At 43.6% G+C, this 22,129-nt stretch overlaps 1 protein-coding gene across 1 annotated transcript in view; it reads right to left on the bottom strand.

Moving 5' to 3' along the window:
- Positions 1-264: 264 nt before the first annotated feature.
- Positions 265-22,129, bottom strand: part of LOC123361326 (teneurin-3-like) — a gene marked incomplete at its 3' end in the record, with an annotated part of 39,942 nt that continues 18,077 nt past the window's right edge. Inside the window, exons 3-4 of the mRNA XM_045001368.1 lie at positions 15,003-15,178; positions 265-479 (exon numbers count right to left, since the gene is read on the bottom strand). Of these exons, the coding sequence (XP_044857303.1) occupies positions 265-479; positions 15,003-15,178 (391 nt within the window). The remainder of the gene's footprint in view (positions 480-15,002; positions 15,179-22,129) is intronic.

Genomic DNA, 22,129 nt, shown 5'->3' with positions numbered 1-22,129 from the left:
GAAAACAATGATCAGATTTGATCATAAAGCAAAAGCTTTCCCCACACTGCAGATTTTAAATCCCAGAATATCTTTTAAAACTGACCTTATATTAGAATGACAATATATTTTTCACATAGTGTAAGATCAATATATAAAATGGAAAGTAAAAATAAAACAATAGGAAAAAGGAAAGACTGCAATCCTAAGAAATACAGCTCTTAAAAAGACGCAAACTGGCAGTTTTCAATATTATACCTTGCTTTTAATGAAAGCAGCCCTTACCTGGGTATGTGATGGGGGTAAGCTCTTTTGGCCATATACGCCAATCAATGCATCTTTCTGAAGGGAGATATTGAATCTTAGAAACTGTGGCTGATCAATGAAGATCTGTGATCTCCAGAAGATCCCCGGAGGAACCTCTTGTATTGCTCTTTGGCCTATATCGAGTTCTCCAGAATCTATAGTGTTGTTTTCTTGTGCAAATCCCCCTAATTTTACTAAAAGGTAAAAAAAAATTACGAGATCAAACATTAATACCCACGTTTTGCTCTCAATCTTCTTTTAAATAAGCTGTCAAATATTTAGACTCCTCTCAGATGAAATGTTACTTGAGAATCTTTCTGAGGATATTAAAGATCCTGAGGAATTCACTCAAGTGGATCTAACAAAACAAAGATCTCACACAAATACCTTCCAAGTCAGAATGCAACGATTTACCTGAGGTATGTCTATTAAAGAAACTGTTTTAGGATCATCCCTCAAGTCTTGATTATTATGAGCGTAATTATCTTGCAAGGTCTTGTTATTTCGTAAGGAGGATTAACTATGGCATTTATCAGTCCTAATAAGCATACAGTCACACTATAAAGTGTAAATTAAGGGGAAATGGATTATACAGCTTTTCAAAGTGACACTCATGTGAACAACAAAACCAATCAGCAGAACTGGGAAGTGCAATTGTCACTAAATTAAACAGAGCGTTCATTTACACACCACTAACATTCTCTAAAGGATTTTACAAAGTCAATTCAGTTGAACGAATACAAACAAACAGACCCTTCCCTGTTTAAATTATGGATGGAACAGACAAAAAAAATCAGATTCAACCCCCACAGAGTTCAGAACAGGGATACTGTTCAGTCCTTTCCAGAGACAGTTTCATGTCTTGACCCATATTACACTAAACTATGGATGTGTTTTAACCTGGAAATGTGGTTCAAATAGTCCCACCCCACCCCACCGCCACCCTATTTTCTGCTTTAGGGCACTTTCCAAAACATGCACCAAATCATGCAGGATGCTGAGTGCCTTCAGCTCCCACTGACGTTAACTGGAGTTGTCCCACTAACTAATCTTCAAAGCACCTTGAGAAGTAGACAATTATAGAGCGATGTTTAACATGAGGCAGAGAGGTTGAATGACTTGCTCAAAGTCACAGAAAATGCTACTGTTAGAACTAGGATGAGAGTTTAGTAGTTCCTGGCTCCTAGCTTTTTGTTTCTCTCTATATATAGGACTATAACAGCGTTTAAAAGAGAACTGGATAAATTCATGGAGGTTAAGTCCATTAATAGCTGTTAGCCAGGACGGGTAAGGAATGGTGTCCCTAGCCTCTGTTTGTCAGAGGGTGGAGAGGGATGGCAGAAGAGAGATCACTTGCTCATTGCCTGTTCTGTTCATTCCCTCTGGGGCACCTGGCATTGGCCACTGTCGGCAGACAGGATACTGGGCTAGATGGACCTTTGGTCTGACCCGGTACGGCTGTTCTTATGTTCTGATCTATTGTGTTCTTGTAGCACCAACCGTATACAAATGTGGCTCTCTACTTACCGCACACTTAATAAAGCACTTTTCACAAACATAAAAATCGTGTACATGAAATATAAAAATAAAGTGAGGAAAGGTAAACGCTAGTAAACACACCAAATAAACGTTTTATGACTTTTATATTTTAAATAGTTTAAAAAATGCAAATTACACAAATAAGAACACATTCTCTTCTGTGTCCGTACAGTGCCCAGCACAATACAGTCCCAACCCCTAGGGCCCTTCGGCATATCACTATTCGTAGTACTAGTTCAACAAAGGAAGGATTTAAAAGACAAATGTCAACCACGATCATGGCACCGTTATCCCCCTCCCTCAATGCTGCAGAGTCTTCTGAACAAGTGTAAAAACAGAGCCAGAAGGGTGAAAAGAAAGTTGCGTAAAATTCCAGTGTGCCACTCCACAGCATGGGAATGCTCTGCAGAGAGAATTCTGAAAGCTGTGAGGAAACCCTACAGTGTGGATCTAATGGTCAGTGGAATGATAAAAAGAGGTCTCTTCACAGATGGTCCTGGCCTCCAGTACTTCTTGGATCTTGCCTATTCTAAGAGAGGAAAGGGAATTCTTGCCACTTCCATGGATCTATGCAGGGAAAACTACGAGGGGAATCTTGCTCAGAGATTTCCTCTCTCCTGGCTTCCCTTCTGTGGATTTTTCTGAGGAAAAGATGAGATCTGGCTCACAAGACTAACCATGTGAAGGCATAGTATAGGTAAGGCATGAAGGGAGAAATGGGGGAAGTTTCCCACCAGTTGGAACCAGGAAGGTAGAGGTTGACAAAGCCAACAGAAAAAGAGTGGTGGAGACAGGGCTGATGCTGGAGGAACTTGACCTGTGGCTAAATAACCAAGTGGTGTGAGAAGTCATAGACTGACTTGCTAGTCTCCACAAACTGAATACCAATATACCTGATTGGCACTGATAAAACACAGCACAGAGAGATCTGATGCTGAAGTGCATACACTTTCAGCCAAAGCAGTTGATGTCAAAATAGCCAGTACTGGACTTCAGAAGTTCAAAGACGATGATACTGAGGCACACAACATCTCAGCAGTAGACACTGAAGCTCTGAATACAGAAGCATGGGAGACAACAGAGAGCAAAGAGGCCTTTGACACCAGATGCAAAAGCAGAAATGGCAACTGATTGGCCATGGTATTAAGAATTTTGTGGGTGTCAAAGATGAATACAGATTGCTCCTGAATTAAGCAGATGTTGAAGCACTATCAAAAGGTATAGAACAAGGACTTACATAGCTATGTTTCAGTGGTGGTGATGGCACTGAAAATGTTTAACCTGCAGGATCATAAAACCAATTAATGTTCAGTTTTTCAACTTGAAGAGACTGTGGAACATCTGATCTTGAAGAATCCAGATATACCTACTTTCTACACTAGCAAGGCCAAGTATGAACCCTTTCTATCCTTCTACTTAGCAATTTTTGACAACACTCACACCCTACTCCAGCATATTTAACTGCTTGGTTCTTACCACTTTCTCCAACTTTTGGCATGTTGAGTCTTATAAATTCACACACTGATGTTTGGTAATCACTAAATAATAAGCACTTATTTGCAGAACTGATCAGCACTTTCACAATAGAATATCAACCATCTCCTGTGAAGACTGAAATAGAAGACGAGCTAGCAAGCTTTTTACAGACCCACTTTATCAGATGTCCTGCCCACCCTTTCTGAAGTTTCCACGTTTTAGCAAACCAATTCCACCTAGCAGATAACTCCACACATTCCATATACTCCACCAAAAATGGGAATCAATTGCACCCACGAACCACATCCCTCTCACTCCACGCTAATCAAATCCCTCTCTCGACCATTATGGACTCCACTCACTTCCCTTCCCATCAATGGGGCTTCTCTAAATTTCCTATTGTTTCTTACTAGGCACAGAAAGATTCTTGATGTTCCCATCACTTCCCTTTTAACATTTTAAAATAGTTGAAGTTGTCTTCCGCAGATGGAAATTAGACTCTAATGTTTCTCATTTCAAAAAATTTCAAATATATGTCATGATACAATTCAGAGTGAGAGAAATTCAGAATATGTAAACACCTGAAAATACCTGGAAATTCTTCTCTTCCAGTCTCCTCCCATTCCCTCCCCACCTCAAAACAAAACAAAACGCAAAATAAATAAAAATCCAGAAAGAACACTTCTCCCAGGAAAAGCTATTTGTTCTCCATATTATCTATAGCTATATATAGAGAGGGGGGGCACCTGTCAGGGTTCCCTCCCCACTCTGAGGTACAGATATGGGGACCCACATGAAAGACCCCCTAAGCTTATATTCCACCAGCTTAGGTTAAAAACGTCCCCAAGGCACAAATTCCTTTCCTTGTGCTTGGACGGTATTGCTGCCACCACCAAGTGATTTAAACAAACATTCAGGGAGGGGCCACTTGGAGCCCTGTCCCCCCAAGCCCCATCACCCCCTTTCCTGGGGAGGCTTGAGAATAATCTACCAACCAAATAGGTTAACAAGGTGAGCACAGACGAGACCTTTGAGAGTCCAGAGTATAGCACTTCAGCTGTGCTGTTCACGGTGTTTCCCCCTTGTGAGGGGAGTTAAAGTAATCCAAACCCAAAACGTCAGTAAACTTCCACAGCCCACAATAAGTTGAGTCCTAAGACTTCAGGAAGCCAAAGACGGGGGGAGGGATAAGGGGGGAGGCAGAGAAAAGCATCCATCCCTCTTTTTTCTGAGAGGGTCTAGGCACCCAAGGCTCTCAAGTCATTTAGCTGGTCAGCAACCCTTTTTTCCAGAGATTGGGGAGCTCTGAGTTGTAGTCCTGCTCCTTCAGAGTGCCACCCTCCAGTAAGCAGGGATCCTCCCTTTTGAGGACCTGTCCATCTCCAGGCTTACCAAGCTTCACAGGTGTGCCGGGATGGAGCTGATTGTGCTCAGAGCACTTTAATCCCTTCCTGAATGGGATGGGCACCTGTCCCACCGCACTGAACAAATCATAACGAAGATCATTTAAACATTTGTTTTAAAATATAAATTAAAACTGCCATTATGGTATATTGAAAAAATATATAGTGCATCAACTTCAGAAGATTTTCTCCATTGTCTGATAATTACCCTGTGTAGAAAGTCCATGCAGCATCATCCACACCTGTTAAGCTTCACAATAAGGGTTTAAGTGGTGTGGATAGCCTCGTGCCAGGGGGGAACTCACGATTTAAGAATAGGATCCCTGAGATGATTAAAACTGAGTTGATTGATCTAGCTGAGTTATTGGCACAAGACCAAATTACTGACTATACAGGTAAATATGCAGTTTGACTGTGTGCTTGATTGTTTGATTGCTTGTTTGACCAGTTTGATTTGGGAGTGCTTTGTTCCAGCTGGGCCTCACTGTTATAAAAAGGCAGTCAGCTGTGAATCAGCTGAGCAGCGAACAGCAGAGAGGTAAACAGAAGGAGTTTGCCTGGAGAGAGCCTACTTAGGCTCCCCTCTCGCAGGTTTCTCCGAGTAGCTTCTGCCACAAGTAAGGAAGCTCTTAGACGGAAGAGACTATGGATGCTGAGCGATCCGCTGTTGTGACCTGCACAGGATGCGCCATGTTTGTCTTCCTTCCACAGGATAGAAGCGACTTTGTCTGTACAAAGTGCAAGCTGATCTCCATATTGGAAGAGAAGGTTCAAGGTCTGGAGAAACGGATATCAACCCTGTGTTCCATAAAAGAAAATGAGGATTTCCTGGATAGACGTCAGGATCAGCTTCAGCGGGCACAATGTTCTGAAGATTCAGAGCAGGCTACGCAGCGGGGACAGAAGGCCAGCGAGGATAATTGGTGGCATGTGACTTCCACAAGAGGAAAGAGTACCAGAAACATCCATGTACCAGAAACACAGACGCAGGTGAGCAACCGTTTTCATGTCCTCTCTGCCGGTACTAGTGCAGAGAGCGGAGTGGAGGATACATCTGAGGGAACAGAGCAGAAGGAGACTCCACTGATTGGAAGGCATGAGATGCACCATCCTAGGGATGGGGGTTCCACGACCACCACTCCCAAGAGGCGGAGGAGGAGGGTGGTGGTGGTCGGGGACTCTCTCCACAGGGGGACTGAGTCATCTATCAGCCGCCCTGACCGGGAAAACCGAGAGGTGTGCTGCTTGCCAGGGGCTAGGATTCATGATGTGACGGAGAGACTGCCGAGACTCATCAAGCCCTCGGATCGCTACCCCTTCCTGCTTCTCCACGTGGGCACCAATGATACTGCCAAGAATGACCTTGAGCGTATCACTGCAGACTACGTGGCTCTGGGAAGAAGGATAAAGGAGTTTGAGGTGCAAGTGGTGTTCTCGTCTATCCTCCCTCTGGCAGGAAAAGGCCATGGTAGAGACCGTCAAATCGTGGAAATCAACGAATGGCTACGCAGATGGTGTCGGAGAGAAGGGTTTGGATTCTTTGACCATGGGATGGTCTTCCAAGAAGAAGGATTGCTAGGCAGAGACGGGCTCCACCTCACGAAGAGAGGGAAGAGCATCTTTGCAAGCAGGCTGGCTAACCTAGTGAGGAGGGCTTTGAACTAAGTTCACCGGGGGGAAGGAGACCAAAGCCCTGAGGTAAGTGGGGAAGTGGGATATCGGGAGAAAGCACAAGTAGGTGAGTGCAAGAGGGGAGGGCTCCTGCCCCATACTGGGACACCAGGACGATCAGTGAGTTATCTTACATGCCTATACACAAATGCAAGAAGCCTGGGGAACAAGCAGGGAGAACTAGAAGTCCTGGCACAGTCAAGGAATTATGATGTAATTGGAATAACAGAGACTTGGTGGGATAACTCACATGACTGGAGCACTGTCATGGATGGATATAAACTGTTCAGGAAGGACAGGCAGGGCAGAAAAGGTGGGGGAGTTGTGTTGTATGTAAGAGAGCAGTATGACTGCTCAGAGCTCCAGTATGAAACTGCAGAAAAACCTGAGAGTCTCTGGATTAAATTTAGAAGTATGAACAACAAGGGTAATGTCGTGGTGGGAGTGTGCTACAGACCACCAGACCAGAGGGATGAGGTGGACGAGGCTTTCTTCCAGCAACTAACAGAAGTTGCTAGATCACAGGCCCTGGTTCTCATGGGTGACTTTAATCACCCCGATATCTGCTGGGAGAGCAATACAGCGGTGCACAGACAATCCAGGAAGTTTCTGGAAAGTGTAGGGGACAATTTCCTGGTGCAAGTGCTGGAGGAACCAGCTAGGGGAAAAGCTCTTCTTGACCTGCTGCTCACAAACAGGGAAGAAATAATAGAGGAAGCAATAGTGGATGGGAACCTGGGAGGCAGTGACCATGAGATGGTCGAGTTCAGGATCCTGACACAAGGAAGAAAGGAGAGCAGTAGAACAGAGACTCTGGACTTCAGAAAAGCAGACTTCGACTCCCTCAGGGAACTGATGGGCAAGGTCCCCTGGGAGAATAACATGACGGGGAAAGGAGTCGAGGAAAGCTGGCTGTATTTTAAAGAATCCTTATTGAAGTTGCAGGAACAAACCATCCCGATGTGTAGGAAGAAAAGTAAATATGGCAGGCGACCAGCTTGGCTTAACAGTGAAATCCTTGCTCATCTTAAACACAAAAAAACAGCTTATAAGAAGTGGAACATTGGACAAATAACCAGGGAGGAGTATAAAAGTATTGCTCAGGCATACAGGAGTGAAATTAGGAAGGCCAAATCACACTTGGAGTTGCAGCTAGCCGGAGATGTTAGGAGTAACAAGAAGGGTTTCTTCAGGTATGTTAGAAACAAGAAGAAAGTCAAGGAAAGTGTGGGCCCCTTGCTGAATGAGGGAGGGAACCTAGTGACAGAGGATGTGGAGAAAGCTAGTGTACTCAATGCTTTTTTTGCCTCTGTCTTCACAGACAAGGTCAGCTTCCAGACAGCTGCACTCTGCATCACGGTAAGGGGAGGAGGTGACCAGCTCTCTGTGGAGAAAGAAGTAGTTCGGGACTATTTAGAAAAGCTGGACGAGCACAAGTCCATGGGGCCGGATGCGCAGCATCCGAGGGTGCTAAAGGAGTTGGCCGATGAGATTGCAGAGCCATTGGCCATTATCTTTGAAAAATCATGGTGATCGGGGGAGGTCCCGGATGACTGGAAAAAAGCTAATGTAGTGCCCATCTTTAAAAAAGGGAAGAAAGAAGATCCAGGGAACTACAGGCCAGTCAGTCTCACTTCAGTCCCTGGAAAAATCATGGAGCAGGTCCCCAAGGAATCAATTTTGAACCACTTAAAGGAGGGGAAAGTGATCAGGAACAGTCAGCATGGATTCACCAAGGGCAAGTCATGACTGACTAACCTAATTGCCTTCTATGATGAGATAACCGGCTCTGTGGATGAGGGGAAAGCAGTGGATGTGCTATTTCTGGACTTTAGCAAAGCTTTTGATACAGTCTCCCACAGTATTCTTGCCAGCAAGTTAAAGAAGTATGGGCTGGATGAATGGACGGTAAGGTGGATAGAAAACTGGCTAGATGGTCGGGCTCAACGGGTAGTGATCAATGGTTCCATGTCTAGTTGGCAGCCGGTATCAAGTGGAGTGCCCCAAGGGTCGGTGCTGGGGCCGGTTTTGTTCAATATCTTCATTAACGATCTGGAGGATGGTGTGGACTGCACCCTCAGCAAGTTTGCAGATGACACTAAACTGGGAGAAGTGGTTGATACGCTGGAGGGTAGGGATAGGATACAGAGGGACCTAGACAAATTAGAGGATTGGGCCAAAAGAAATATGATGAGGTTCAACAAGGACAAGTGCAGAGTCCTGCACTTCGGACGGCAGAATCCCATGCACTGCTACAGACTAGGGACCGAATGGCTGGGCAGCAGTTCTGCGGAAAAGGACCTAGGGGTTACGGTGGACGAAAAGCTGAATATGAGTCAGCAGTGTGCCCTTGTTGCCAAGAAGGCTAATGGCATTTTGAGTTGTATAAGTAGGGGCATTTCCAGCAGATCAAGGGATGTGATCATTCCCCTCTACTCAGCACTGGTGAGGCCTCATTTGGAGTACTGTGTCCAGTTTTGGGCCCACACTACAAGAAGGATGTGGATAAATTGGAGAGAGTCCAGCGGAGGGCAACAAAAATGATTTGGGGGCTGGAGCACATGACTTATGAGGAGAGGCTGAGGGAACTGTGATTGTTTAGCCTGCAGAAGAGAAGAATGAGGGGGGATTTGATAGCTGCTTTCAACTACCTGAAATGGGGTTCCAAGGAGGATGGATCTAGACTGTTCTCAGTGGTAGAAGATGACAGAACAAGGAGTAATGGTCTCAAGTTGCAGAGGGGGAGGTTAAGGTTGGCCATTAGGAAAAACTTTTTCACTAGTAGGGTGGTGAGGAACTGGAATGCGTTACACCTAGGGAGGTGGTGGAATCTCCTTCCTTAGAGGTCTTTAAGGTCAGGCTTGACAAAGCCCTGGCTGGGATGATCTAGTTGGGTTTGGTCCTGCTTCAAGCAGGGGGTTGGACTAGATGACCTCCTGAGGTCCCTTCCAACCCTGAGATTCTATGATTCTATGAAATTTAAAACGGGAATTAAAAGTGTTGAAATAGGAACCTTATGACGGCACACCAGACTCTACAATCCTCAGATGTTGATAAACTTCACCAGTGACTTATTTACTTTACTCCAGAGCACCCATTAGACACATACATACATACACAGCAGCCTGAAGGAATTGAGCCCCCTTTCAGACTTCCTAAGACACCAACAAGCCTCCTAAGGCCGAGGATCCCAAACAGTGGGTCCCAAGCAACCAGGTTGCAGAAAAGTTCTACATGAGTGGTAGGCCCGGTGTAGAGGGAATCCCTAAGGGGAAGGAGTGTTGGAGAGCCAACCCCATACCACATTCAGTCTTCAGTGGCAGTTCCTGTCCCACAGGACTGGGCCCAGCTCCTTGCTATGAGCGTTGCAACCTGGGCATGGGGTCACAGTGCCACTCAGGTCAGAATGAGGGGTGGCTGGAACAAACCTGAGCAGTGCAGTGATCATGGGTTCCAAGTGCAAATGGAGTGGGGAGCCAGGCTTGGCCCTATGGCAGGAGCCACCGCTGTGGGGTGAGCGTGGGATGGGCTTGCTCTCCAACCCCTCTTCTGCTTCCGCACTGGGCCAGGATTAGGATTGTGATGCCAAGGCTGAGGGTGCTGCTATGGGGGTCAGTGCATCCCCTTGGCATGGTGAGGAGCAGGATTAAGCAGAGAAGGTGAAAGAAAAGGATACTGGCCTAGGATTTGGGGGCCGCTCACAGATTTAGACCCTTGGTGGTTTGCCAAAATAGATGAAATGCAGTCGGTGAGTTGCCTTACTAAAAAGTGTGGAAACCATGGTCCTAAGGAACTCTAGAGGGAGCTATGTGCTTTGTCAGCACCTCCAGTTTGTGGGACCTCCTACAGCCTGGTCTACATGTTCGGGGGGGGGGGGGGAATCAATCTAAGAGACACAACTTCAGCTACAAGAATAGAATAGCATAGCTGAAACTCATGTCTCTAAGATCGACTTACCTCCCGTCCTCACAGCACAGGATTGATGGCTAGGGCTCCCCTGTTGACTCCACTTCTGCCTCTTGCCCTGGTGGACTTCTGGAGTTGATGGCAGAGCATTCAGGGATCAATTTATCACAACTAGATAAAACACAATAAATTGATCCCCACCTGCTGATCCAGTGGGTAGTGTGGACATACCCTAAGGCTCTAAAGGTGCCTAGACTCTTGCCTAAACACTTGAGAAAGCGATAGCCAAATTTCTGGCTTAGAATATCAGGGTTAGAAGGGCCCTCAGGAGTTCATCTAGCCCAACCCTCTGGGTCAAAGCAGGTCCCATCCACAGGCAGATGTTTACCCCACTTCCTTAAAGTGCCCCTTCAGGGATTGAACTCACAACCCTGGGTTTCATAGGCCACTGCTCAAAGCACTGAGCTATCTCTAGGTTCCTGATATACTAACCTTAAAAGACTGACAGAAGGGAAGCCTCATTATACTGACTTTAATAAGTGTAAAAGTATGTTGTGAGTGGTGCACTGTGTGTATATTGCACTGTAAATGTGTGTTTTAACAAACAAACTCTGACACTGAGTCAGCAGTCTGGTACACTGTGTAACACAACACCACACTTTCCAAGGATGTAGGCGAGGAAAAGGAGGTGCTAGCTTTAGGGAGGAGGGATAGCTCAGTGGTTTGAGCATTGGCCTGCTAAACCCAGGGTTGAGAGCTCAACCCTTGAGGGGGCCAATTAGGGATCTGGGGCAAACTTGGTCCTGCTGTGAAGGCAGGGAGCTGGACTTGATGACCTCTCAAGGTCCCTTCCAGCTCTATGAGATAGGTATAGCTCCATATATTAATTAATGATGTACATAGGTTCTGGTACACAGCAACACATCTGAAATGTTGTGATGACAAAAATAATATACAGAGCACAAACATGGTATTGAAAAATCTGCCACATGCTTTAGGCCAGGGATAGACTGAAGGAAAACAGCTTGTGGCTCTTACTCATGTCCAAAGATCCAACAGGATCCACATGCAACCATGTGGGCAGATTTGGCCTATACATCACTGTAGACATACCAGACTCACTCCTGCTGGTTGTCCTTGGGAATTAGCTCACTTCCAGCCAGGAGCGCCCTTCCAGGACCTCAGTGCCTTTTTAACTGGGTCTCCCCCACCCAACTATCCCCACTTTGCCTCAGTATTGGCTACTGCCCAGTCTCCATCTAGCCCCTGTTCACTGGGGCAGACTGCAGTATCAGCCACTTATCATCGGCAAAGGGGTTTGGACCTGCTGCCTTGGCCATACCCCTGGGCTGCCCTCTGCAACCCCTAGTACCTGTTGGCCTTATGGTAGGCCGCAGCCTGGGGCTTTCTAGGAAGGAGCTCCCCAGCTCCCCTGCCTTTCCCCAGCCCTGCTCTACTCTAGGTACCTTGTCTAGCTCCCTGCAGCCAGGCCCTTCTCCCTCTACAGCCAGAGGGAGAGTGTCTGGGCTCCTGGCTCACTGCCTCTTATAGGGACCAGCTGGGCCTGATTGGGACCTGGCCGCAGCTGGGCCTGCTTTCTCCCAATCAGCCCAGGCTTCTTGCCCCAGCTACATCCCTCTCCTGGGCTGTTGTAAGCCCCGAAGGGCAGGAGCGGGTAACCACCCCACTGCAATCATAAATATAAAAGTGTAGAATCTCTCTCTTAATAAGAATGACACTGCTGTATTTCAATTAAATCCAGATAAAAGAAGACGTCTTTATGATCACATAATGAAAGCAAAGGTGATTAATGGCAATTAAGTTATAATTTTCCCTCATGCCTGTTAACAGGTACTGCAATAAACATTCAATTTAAATGGCATTATGAATTAAGTTATGTTTTTCTTACTACTGCCAGTAAGTGAGCTTTAGGAGCAGCAGAATAATGTTAACTTAGCAATGCAGGGAAGCATATTGTACTTCTTATTAATAGAATAAAATAAACTCACAACGATTACAGCTACGCTTCTGTCACTGCTGTCATGAGAGAGACGTACTGTGTGATTTTCATGATTAAAAACAAATCTATTACTCTTGACATCTTCTGCCCCACTGAAATCAGTGAGAGTCTTGCCACTAAGTCCAACTGAAACAGAATCCAGCCCTTTGGGATTTGTGGGTGAACGTGATAACAGCAACTGTCATATTAAATGCTTGGCTGGATGGTAGAATAATAAAGAGCAGAAACTAAGGGACAATACCATAGTGACAGAAAGTCAATTAGTGAACAAAGAGGATTGATGATGTTTCTCATTTCCCAAGGTTGATTTAAAAATATCTATACAAAGGGTTAATTTGATTTAATATTTTTCCTTGCCCTTGGCTCTCACTCTTCCTTCATGGTTCCACCTACACCTGTCTTTGTTGGCCAAGTACCCACTGACCTTCAAATTCTATTTGAAAACGCATCTCCTAAGGTTATCCCTCATCTCTTATTCTCATAGTCAATAATCTCCTCACTCTCAGGCTAGGTCTACACTGGCGGGGGGAGTCGGCCTAAGATACGCAACTTCAGCTATGCAAATAGCGTAGCTGAAGTCGGCGTATCTTGGGTCGACTTACCTGGCCATGAGGACGGCGGTGAGTCGACTGCTGCCGCTCCCCCATCGACTCCGCTTCCGCCTCTCGCCACGGTGGAGTTCCGGAGTTGACGGCAGAGCGATCGGGGATCAATTTTATCTCATCTACTCTAGATGCGATAAATCGATCCCCAATAGATCAATCACTACCTGCCTATCCGGCGGGTAGTGTAGACGTACCCTCAGACTCCCAAAAGGGCTGTGAGTTTTGACTTTGTCTTGTAGCTTTTAACCTTTTCAGGGCAAGGAGAGTTTGTTTGTTAAAACATACATTTACCGTGCAATATAAATCTTTTGTAATAATGATAATAAAATAGGTTAATTTCTGGACTGGCAATAACAGTGAACAGATATCAACCCAGTAATCACAGCACAAGCACAGTTCTACATAGTTACACTAAAATGAGGAAAACATATGAAACTATCTAACAATGCCTAAGACATGACTTTTTAAAAAAAATACTGTATTTCCTTGACTTTTGCTCTTCTTGTGTCATTTGCATTTTTCTCCCTGACATCCCTGTGACCTTTCTGCCATCATATAAGTCATACTGACAAGCCAGACATTTAAATTTCACCTATATTTAACCCAGTGAAATATAAGCTACAATATGTATTTTCCCATTACATGTTTCACTTGTTAGGTCTAAATCTCACTCTTCTACTCTGTGCAGAATGGATTTACCTAAGAGTTCATACAAGAGTAGTAATGAAAAATGGTTTCATGCATTACTGGGCTTTTAAATTTAATAAAATAGCATTTATATTACAAAAATAGAACAAAAAATAAATGACAGAATGCATTTTATGTTGCCATTGATATTTAAATATTTGCTCTATCATGAAGAATGACTGGTGGGCAGCGTGCGCCGGAGAGGCGCCCCACAGGGACGGGGCAGTTTGTGCAGGAGAGGCGCCCCACAGGGACGGGGCAGTTTGTGACTACATGAAGGGAGCCACCTTGGAATGTGTGATTTGCTGAAGACTTAGGTTGTGTCTACACTGAAAAGAAAAAAAAGTGTCTTAGCAATTCTCAGAGCCTGGGTCAACTGATTGGTAGGATGGCTCTTGCAATGATCGGGGATGGGAAATGACCAAAGGAGAGGCCAAAGGCTTGGTACATGGATCAGATATCAGTGGACATGAGCACGAGTCTTGGCAGAAGGCTATAACGCTCTCCGACCCCGAACAGGGAAGTGGCACGAAAGAAGAGGAAGAAACAACGTTAACAGACAATGAAGCAAAATATAAAATTATTTAAAAATAGGACAGACTGAGTGGAAAAACATTATTTTTTCCCACTTTTTTGTGTTTATGTCATCTGCTTAGACAGATAACAAATACTTGTTTCTGCTTGAAGTGTTTAGTAATCCTTTGATCGCTATATAAATCCAAATACATGAGATCCTAACAACTAACAACAACAAAAATTTGAAATGCTAAATAAGGTAAGTTATGCCTGATGGGGAAGAAAACAGAGAATATACAATACATATGTTGGAAATTGTGTACAATATGAATGACAGGTATTTACAGCTTATATTTTATATACTCCTCTACCCCGATATAACACGACCTGATAGAACATGAATTCGGATCTAACATGGTAAAGCGGTGCTCTGGGAGGCGGGAGGTGCAGGGCTGCGCGCTCCAGCGGATCAAAGAAAGTTCAATATAACGCAGTTTCACCTATAAACGCGGTAAGATTTTTTGGCTCCCGAGGACAGTGTTATGTCGAGGTAGAGGTGTATCTTAAAAATTTGACATTTCTGATTTATAGTCTTTTTTAAGGTATTTCAACTGCTATTCTGCTGAAAAATACTTGCAAAGTACTTAATTTTTTAAGATCCTATCTAAAGAATAAGAGTTTCAATTAAATTTCTCTGAAGGTTTAAGCTGTTACCAGAACCTACAGATAAAAATAAAGCTTTATATTGTACAGTTGGGCACAGTCCATATATAACCAACAAAACAGACATCCAGATTTATGGTGATGATAATCATATAAACTAGAACCTACCTATACAGTAGCATAACAGTATTGCCAGTAGCACGGAGACTTTTATAGCACAGAGGGCAGTACCTTTCCAGCTGCAACACTCTGAAGACTTCTTGAATTTAAAAGCACTTCTTGATAGTGTATTTCTAGGTACTGGCTGAGTAGGAGGGGGAGAAACAGAGCCAGATTCCATCGTGTAACCCTGTGTTGCAGTACTGAACAGTGGTGTTGTCCCTGTTCCTGTTCTGAATAAGAAATGCCTGTGGGAGAAAAAGACTCTATTAAAACACAATAATAAATAAACAAATGGAACAGGCAGAGACATTTTTGGTTCTCCTTAAAGCTGTTTGCCTTTTTTTTTTTAATATCTTACATTTTTTTCAGCCTACAAAGATTCTTGAAACCAATACATTGCACAACACTTGCATAGAAAAAACAGCATATTTTTAAAGTACAAGTGAAAATATTTATGATACACACTCTGTCCACAGTGGGACCACAACCACACGAACTACAATAATGTAGTCAGTGTAGCTAGCAGAGCTCTTGCCAAATTCTCGGACGAGTGTGGACAGGCCTTCTTTCGTCTGAATCAAGTGTTATAAAACTATGTCACATACTCCAGGGATCAATGTTTTCCAGATACCACACCTCTATCACAATTGTTTCTTAGTCTAAATACAGGGTGTGACAGATATTGAAACCCCATGCCGTATCTCTGGATACTTCTATGTTAAAATTATGTAGGGTTTCATGTACGACTGGGTTCTGCTCCATTGGTGAGAATTAGCTAATTGGACTGGAGATTAGCTAATGTAGTTCCTATATTCAAGAAGGGGAAAAAAAGTGACCCGGGTAACTACAGGCCTGTTAGTTTAACATCTGTAGTATGCAAAGTAATGGAAAAAATTTTGAAAGAGAGAGTGGTTAAGGAGCAGGAGGCCGATGACAACTGGGATAGATTACAGCATGGATTTACGAAAGGTAGATCGTGCCAAACCAATCTGATCTCCTTCTTTGAGAAAGTAACAGATTTTTTAGACAAGGGAAATGTGGTGGATCTAATATATCTGGATTTCAGTAAGGCGTTTGATACGGTACCGCATGAGGAATTATTGGTTAAATTGGAAAAGATGGGGATCGAAATGAAAATCCAGAGGTGGATAAGGAGTTGGTTAAAGGGGAGACTGCAGAGGGTAGTACTGAAAGGGGAACTGTCGGGTTGGAGGGGGGTTACCAGTGGAGTTCCTCAAGGTTCGGTTTTGGGTCCTATTTTATTCAATCTATTTATTGCTGACCTGGGAACCAAGAGTAGGAGTGGGCTGATAAAGTTTGCGGACGACACCAAGTTGGGAGGTATTGCCAATTCGGAGAAGGATCGGGATATCCTCCAGGGAGATTTGGATGACCTTGTAAACTGGAGTATTAGTAACAGGATGAAATTCAATAGTGAGAAGTGTAAGGTTATGCATTTAGGGATGACTAACAAGAATTTTAGTTATAAGCTAGGGACGCACCAGTTGGAAGTAACGGAGGAGGAGAAGGACCTGGGAGTCCTGGTTGATCGTAGGATGACTATGAGTAGGCAATGTGATGTGGCCGTTAAAAAAGCTAATGCGGTCTTGGGTTGCATTAGGCGGGGTATTTCTAGTAGGGATAAGGAAGTGCTAGTCCCGTTATATAAGGCGTTGGTGAGACCTCATTTGGAGTACTGTGTGCAGTTTTGGTCTCCCATGTTTAAGAAGGATGAGTTAAAACTGGAACGGGTACAAAGAAGGGCCACTAGAATGATCCGAGGAATGGAAGGCCTGTCGTATGACAGGAGACTTGAGGAGCTCGGTTTGTTTTCCTTAACCAAAAGAAGGATAAGGGGAGATATGATTGCACTCTTTAAATATATCAGAGGGATAAATACCAGGGAAGGAGAGGAATTATTTCAGCTCAGTGCTAATGTAGACACGAGGACAAACGGATATAAATTGTCAGTCAGGAAATTTAGGCTTGAAATTAGACGAAGGTTTCTAACCATCAGGGGAGTGCAATACTGGAACAGCCTACCGAGGGAAACAGTAGGGGCGAAGGACCTCCATGACTTTAAGATTAAGCTAGATAAGTTTATGGAGGAGATGGTATAATAGGATAACGGGCTTAGTCAATAGGTCAATTAAGTGCCAAACTGGTACTTAATTGGGTCAAATTGGGTCAATGATATGATATTCTTAACCTCTTTCAGAGGGTATGGCTGGAGAGTCTTGCCCGCATGCTCGGGGTTCAGCTGACCGCCATATTTGGGGTCGGGAAGGAATTTTCCTCCAGGGCAGATTGGCAGTGTCCCTGGAGGTTTTTCGCCTTCCTCCGAAGCATGGGGCAGGGGTCGCTTGCTAAAAGAGTGGGTAGATCGGCTAATGTGGCCTGCATCTTGCAGGAGGTCAGACTAGATGATCATAATGGTCCCTTCTGATCTTGAATTCTATGATTCTATGATTCTATGATTACCAGAGTTCCTCCAGGAACTAAAAATAGTGGGGGGTGATTATCTTGGGGATTGTGAGTAACTCCAGCGAAGCACCACCTGGGCTCATGAAATATATTGGCTCAAGTTGGGATTTCCAGAGAGTGGGAGACAAAGAAAGGGCTTTCAGTATAAAAGGATAACCTTGAACAGACCCAGGGCCTTCTTTCTGACCCACGAATGAACAGTACCTTCTGTCCAACAGGGCTCCCAAATCCTTTCAAAAGGGTGGGAATGCTTTGGCTTAAGAGGGCCCCATAAGACTGATGAGTGACCCCTGGTATATTTAATATGTTTTCTCTATAATGTTTTTACCCTGAGTTGTGTAGTAACTTGGAATTGCCGGCAATATGCTGGTCATTGCCCTTGGAGAAAAAACAATGCACAGACACTGGTCTTTAGCATAGCGTAAGGCAGGGGGCTGTGCCCTTCCAAAAACCCTAGTCAGACGGGAGTGAGTCAAGGATCTTTGCCCAGAGACCAGTAACAGCTGGAGATCTAAGACCTGACTGGGCACTCCAGGAGCAGACCAGGGACAAGGAGGATAATGGTGCAATGACCCTGAAACTGTGATACAGGGAAAACAGCAGCATCTCAAATATAACTGCATGGCAACTTTTGGCAAATGTAGGCAGTTTCGTTTTTGATGTATCCTAATGAATCATTTCCTAATCCTCAGTTTATGTTTGTGGCCATCACCCTACTAAGGTGTGATCACAGACACAGGAGCTGGTTTAATTTTGGGGATTGGGTAGGTAAAAAATTGTTTTGCAAGCCTGCCCAAAAAGGTTGTAGGCAGAATTAGAGGGGAAAAAATAAAGCGATGTTTGGGACTCTCTCAATGAGTCAATCACCATGCTAATGCTGACTACATTTTTTAACTGAAATTTCTGGGGCGAATGCCACTCTACATGAGCTCTGAGGCAACATGTTCAAACGAGGCTTCAAGAAGCTCGTAAATCCTCACCAACTGGGTTAAGAAGGAGCACTGTGCAGAATTTTGTTGTTGCCAGAAACACCAACAGCAATACAGAACTATATAGGTGTGTGCATTTCAGAGGAGGAAACAGAGGGTGGCCAAATCATAAAATGATTTATAATAATTATGTTATAATATAATTATTATTCAGTAAGATACACTGGAGTTATATCAGGAATGAATCTGCTCTTTTACTCCCTGGGAGAAATAAGGACATTTGATAACCAGGAAAATTTGTGCTTTGAGAAGGATTTGCACTGTGGACCTTGGCATCAGCTGCCCTTCTTTGAAATATTCCCCTCAAGAACAGGGTCGGCTCTACCATTTTTGCCACCCCAAGCAAACAAAATCGCTTGGACTGCTGCTGCCCGAACTGCCTAAGTGCCCACACAAAAACCCCAAAACAAATGTTCGGACTGCCACCGCCCAAACTGCCAAAACAGGGAAAAAAAACCCACACTCAGACTGCCACCACCTGAACTGCCGAAGCGCCCAAAAAAACCCAAAACCAAATGCTCGGACTGCCGCCAGCCGAACTGCCAAAGCAGAAATAAAATAAAAAAGCCACCCAGACTCTGCCGCCCCAAGAATGGACGGAATGCCATCCCTTAGCATGTGCTGCTCCAGGCATGTGCTTCCTCTGCTGGTGCCTGGAGCCAGCCCGGCCTGAGAAGATTCCTGGTAATACACAGCATAAGGAACTTCACTTGTAAACAATATTAAGGCTATTGGTAATGGCGGAGAACTGGGAACAGCAAAGAAGCCCACCTCAGAGCATTTAAATTCAGAAAGGGGAACTACACAAAACTGAGGAAGCTAGCTAAACAGAAATTAAAAGGTACAATCCCAAAAGTGAAATGCCTGCAAGCTGCATGGAGTTTTTAAAAAAAAATTCTATAATAAAGCCTCAAATTAACTGTATATTCCAAATGAAAAAAAAACATAGTAAGAGGGCCAAAAAAGTGCTACCACGATTAAACAACAAAGTAAAAGAAGCGGTTAGAGGCCAATAAGGCATCATGTAAAAACTGGAAGTTAAAACCTACTGAGGAAAATAGAAAGGAGCATAAATTCTGGCAAGTCAAGTATAATTAGGCAGGACAAAAGAATTTGAAGAGCAACTAGCCAAAGACTCAAAAACTAACAGTAATTTTTTTTAGTACATCAGAAGCAGGAAGCTTCTACACTAAACATTCAGTGGAGCCATTGGTAGAATAAAGGAGCACTCAAGAAAGATAAACCCATTGCGGAGAAACTAAACGAATTCTTTGCATCTTTCACACTTGAGCCATTCTTTTTAGGTGACAAGTCTGAGGAACTGTCTCAGACTGAGGTGCCGTTACAGGAGGTTTTGGAACAAACTGATAAATTAAACCGTAAGAGAGTCACCAGGACTAGATGGTGTCACCCAAGAGTTCTGAAGGAATTCAAATACGAAACTGCAGAACTACTAACTGTGGTATGTAACCCGTCATTTAAATCAGCTTCTGTATCAGATGACTGGAGGATAGCTAATGTGATACCAATTTTTTAAAAAGGCTCTAGAGTCGACCCTGGCAATGACAGCCTGGTAAGCCTAACTTCCGTGTGAAGCAAACTGGTTGAAACTCTAGTAAAGAACAGAATTATCAGACACAGAGATGAACACAATTTGTTGGCGAAGAATCAACACTTTTTTTTCGTAAAAGGACATCATGCCACATCAATCTATTAAAATTCTTTGAAGGGGTCAACAAATGTGGACAAGGGTGATCCAGTGGATACGATGTACCTGGACTTTCAGAAAGTCTTTGACAAGGTCCCTGACCAAAAGCTCTTAAACAAACTAAATAGTCATCAATCCGTAACTAGTTAAAAGATAGGAAACAAAGGGTAGGAATAAATTGCCAGTTTTCAGAACGGAGAGAGGTAAATACTGAGGTCCCCCAAGGGTCTGTACTGGGACCAGCGCTGTTCAACATATTCATAAATGATCTGGAAAAAGGGATAAACAGTGAGGTGGCAAAATGTATAAAAGATACAAAACTATTGAAGATAGTTAAGTCCCAAGCAGACTGTAAAGAGTTACAAAGGGATCTCACAAAACTGAGTGACTGGCAACAAAATTCATTTGTCAACATTGAATTTCATCTGCCAAGTAATGCACGTTGGAAACATAATCCCAGCAGTACATACAAAATGACCACTCAGGAAAGAGACCTTGATGTAAATGTGGATCGTTCTCTGAAAACATCCGCTCCATGTGCAATGGCAGTGAAAAAGCCTAATGTTAGGAATCATTAGGAAAGCGATAGATAGTAAGACAGAAAATCATAATGCCTCTACATAAATCTAGCTATACCCACATCTTTAATATTGTGTGCAGATCTGGTCACCCCATCTTACTTAGAATTGGGAAAGTTATACAGAAGGGCAACAAAAACGATTAGGGGTATGGAACGGCTTCCGTATGCGGAGAGATTAAAAAGACTGGGACTGTTCACCTTGGAAAAGAGACAGCTAAAGGGAGATACGATTGAGGTCTATAAAACCATCACTGGTGTGGAGAAAGGAAATAAGGAAGTGTTATTTACTCCTTCACGTAACTTAAGAACTAGGGGTCACCCAATGAAATGAATAGGCAGCAGGTTTAAAACAAACTAAAGGAAATATTTCTTCACACAACGCACAGTCAACCTGTGCAACCCATTGACAGGTGATGTTGTGAAGTTTTTGAATGCAGCTATTTTTTTGGTATATAATTCTACATTTGTAAGTTCAACTTTCATGGTAAAAAGATTCCTCTACTGTACTTGTATTACATGAATTGAAAAATACTATTTTTATTTTTACAGTGCAAATAGTTGTAATAAAAATATACAGTGAGCACTGTACACTTTGTATTCTGTGCTGTAATTGAAATCAATATACTTGATAATGTTAAAGATGTAAAAAGGTGTAAAAATCCCAAAATATTTAAAGAAATGGTATTCTATTATTGTTTAACAGCGCAATTAATTGCTTGACTGCAGCAGAATTCTGCTTGCTGTACGTACTATGAAGAAAAAAATTCTTCCAATACTACTGCAGATATACAGCACCTCTGTGGAGTAGGGGCTTGGGGCTATTTCTGCAGATCTGCTCAGCTCACAGCCTAGCTACTTCAAGCCAGTGTCTGTGGTCTAGATTTGCACAGACATATTCCTTGGAGTAATTCTATAGAGCCTTCAAGACCGCACATGTAGACACTCATCAAAATAATGCCACATGACAGTATAACAATTAGAAGATATTTCCCCCTTAAAGACGATAATTAAAATGTACGGCATGAAAAAGAACTAGAATGTCAAAGATTAGACCATGTTGCACTCCACTTTTTAGTCTCTGAATCAGGCTGCTAAAGCTGTTACTCTCCACTGTGACCAATTATGGCTTAAGCCTAGTGGAGAATCAGGGCCCCACAGTCTTAAGGTCTTTTAGAATCACGTAGAATAAAAAAATCATGAAAAAATTGAAGAGGAGTCAAAAAATTCTTACAAATCCCGTAAGTATGAAAGGTAAATATCACTGTCCCCATGACAAGTGGGTAGGTTCCACAGAGTTTTGCAATATTAGAACTACTGAAAATTAGTTATACCTACAAATTGCTTGTCTTAAGAGTCATAGGATCATAGAATATCAGGGTTGGAAGAGACCTCAGGAGGTATCTAGTCCAACCCCCTGCTCAAAGCAGGACCAACC

The sequence above is a fragment of the Mauremys mutica genome, unplaced genomic scaffold (genome assembly GCF_020497125.1).
Source record: "Mauremys mutica isolate MM-2020 ecotype Southern unplaced genomic scaffold, ASM2049712v1 Super-Scaffold_100467, whole genome shotgun sequence".
Classification (NCBI taxonomy): Eukaryota; Metazoa; Chordata; order Testudines; family Geoemydidae; genus Mauremys; species Mauremys mutica.
This window is presented reverse-complemented; position numbering and strand designations above follow the sequence as displayed.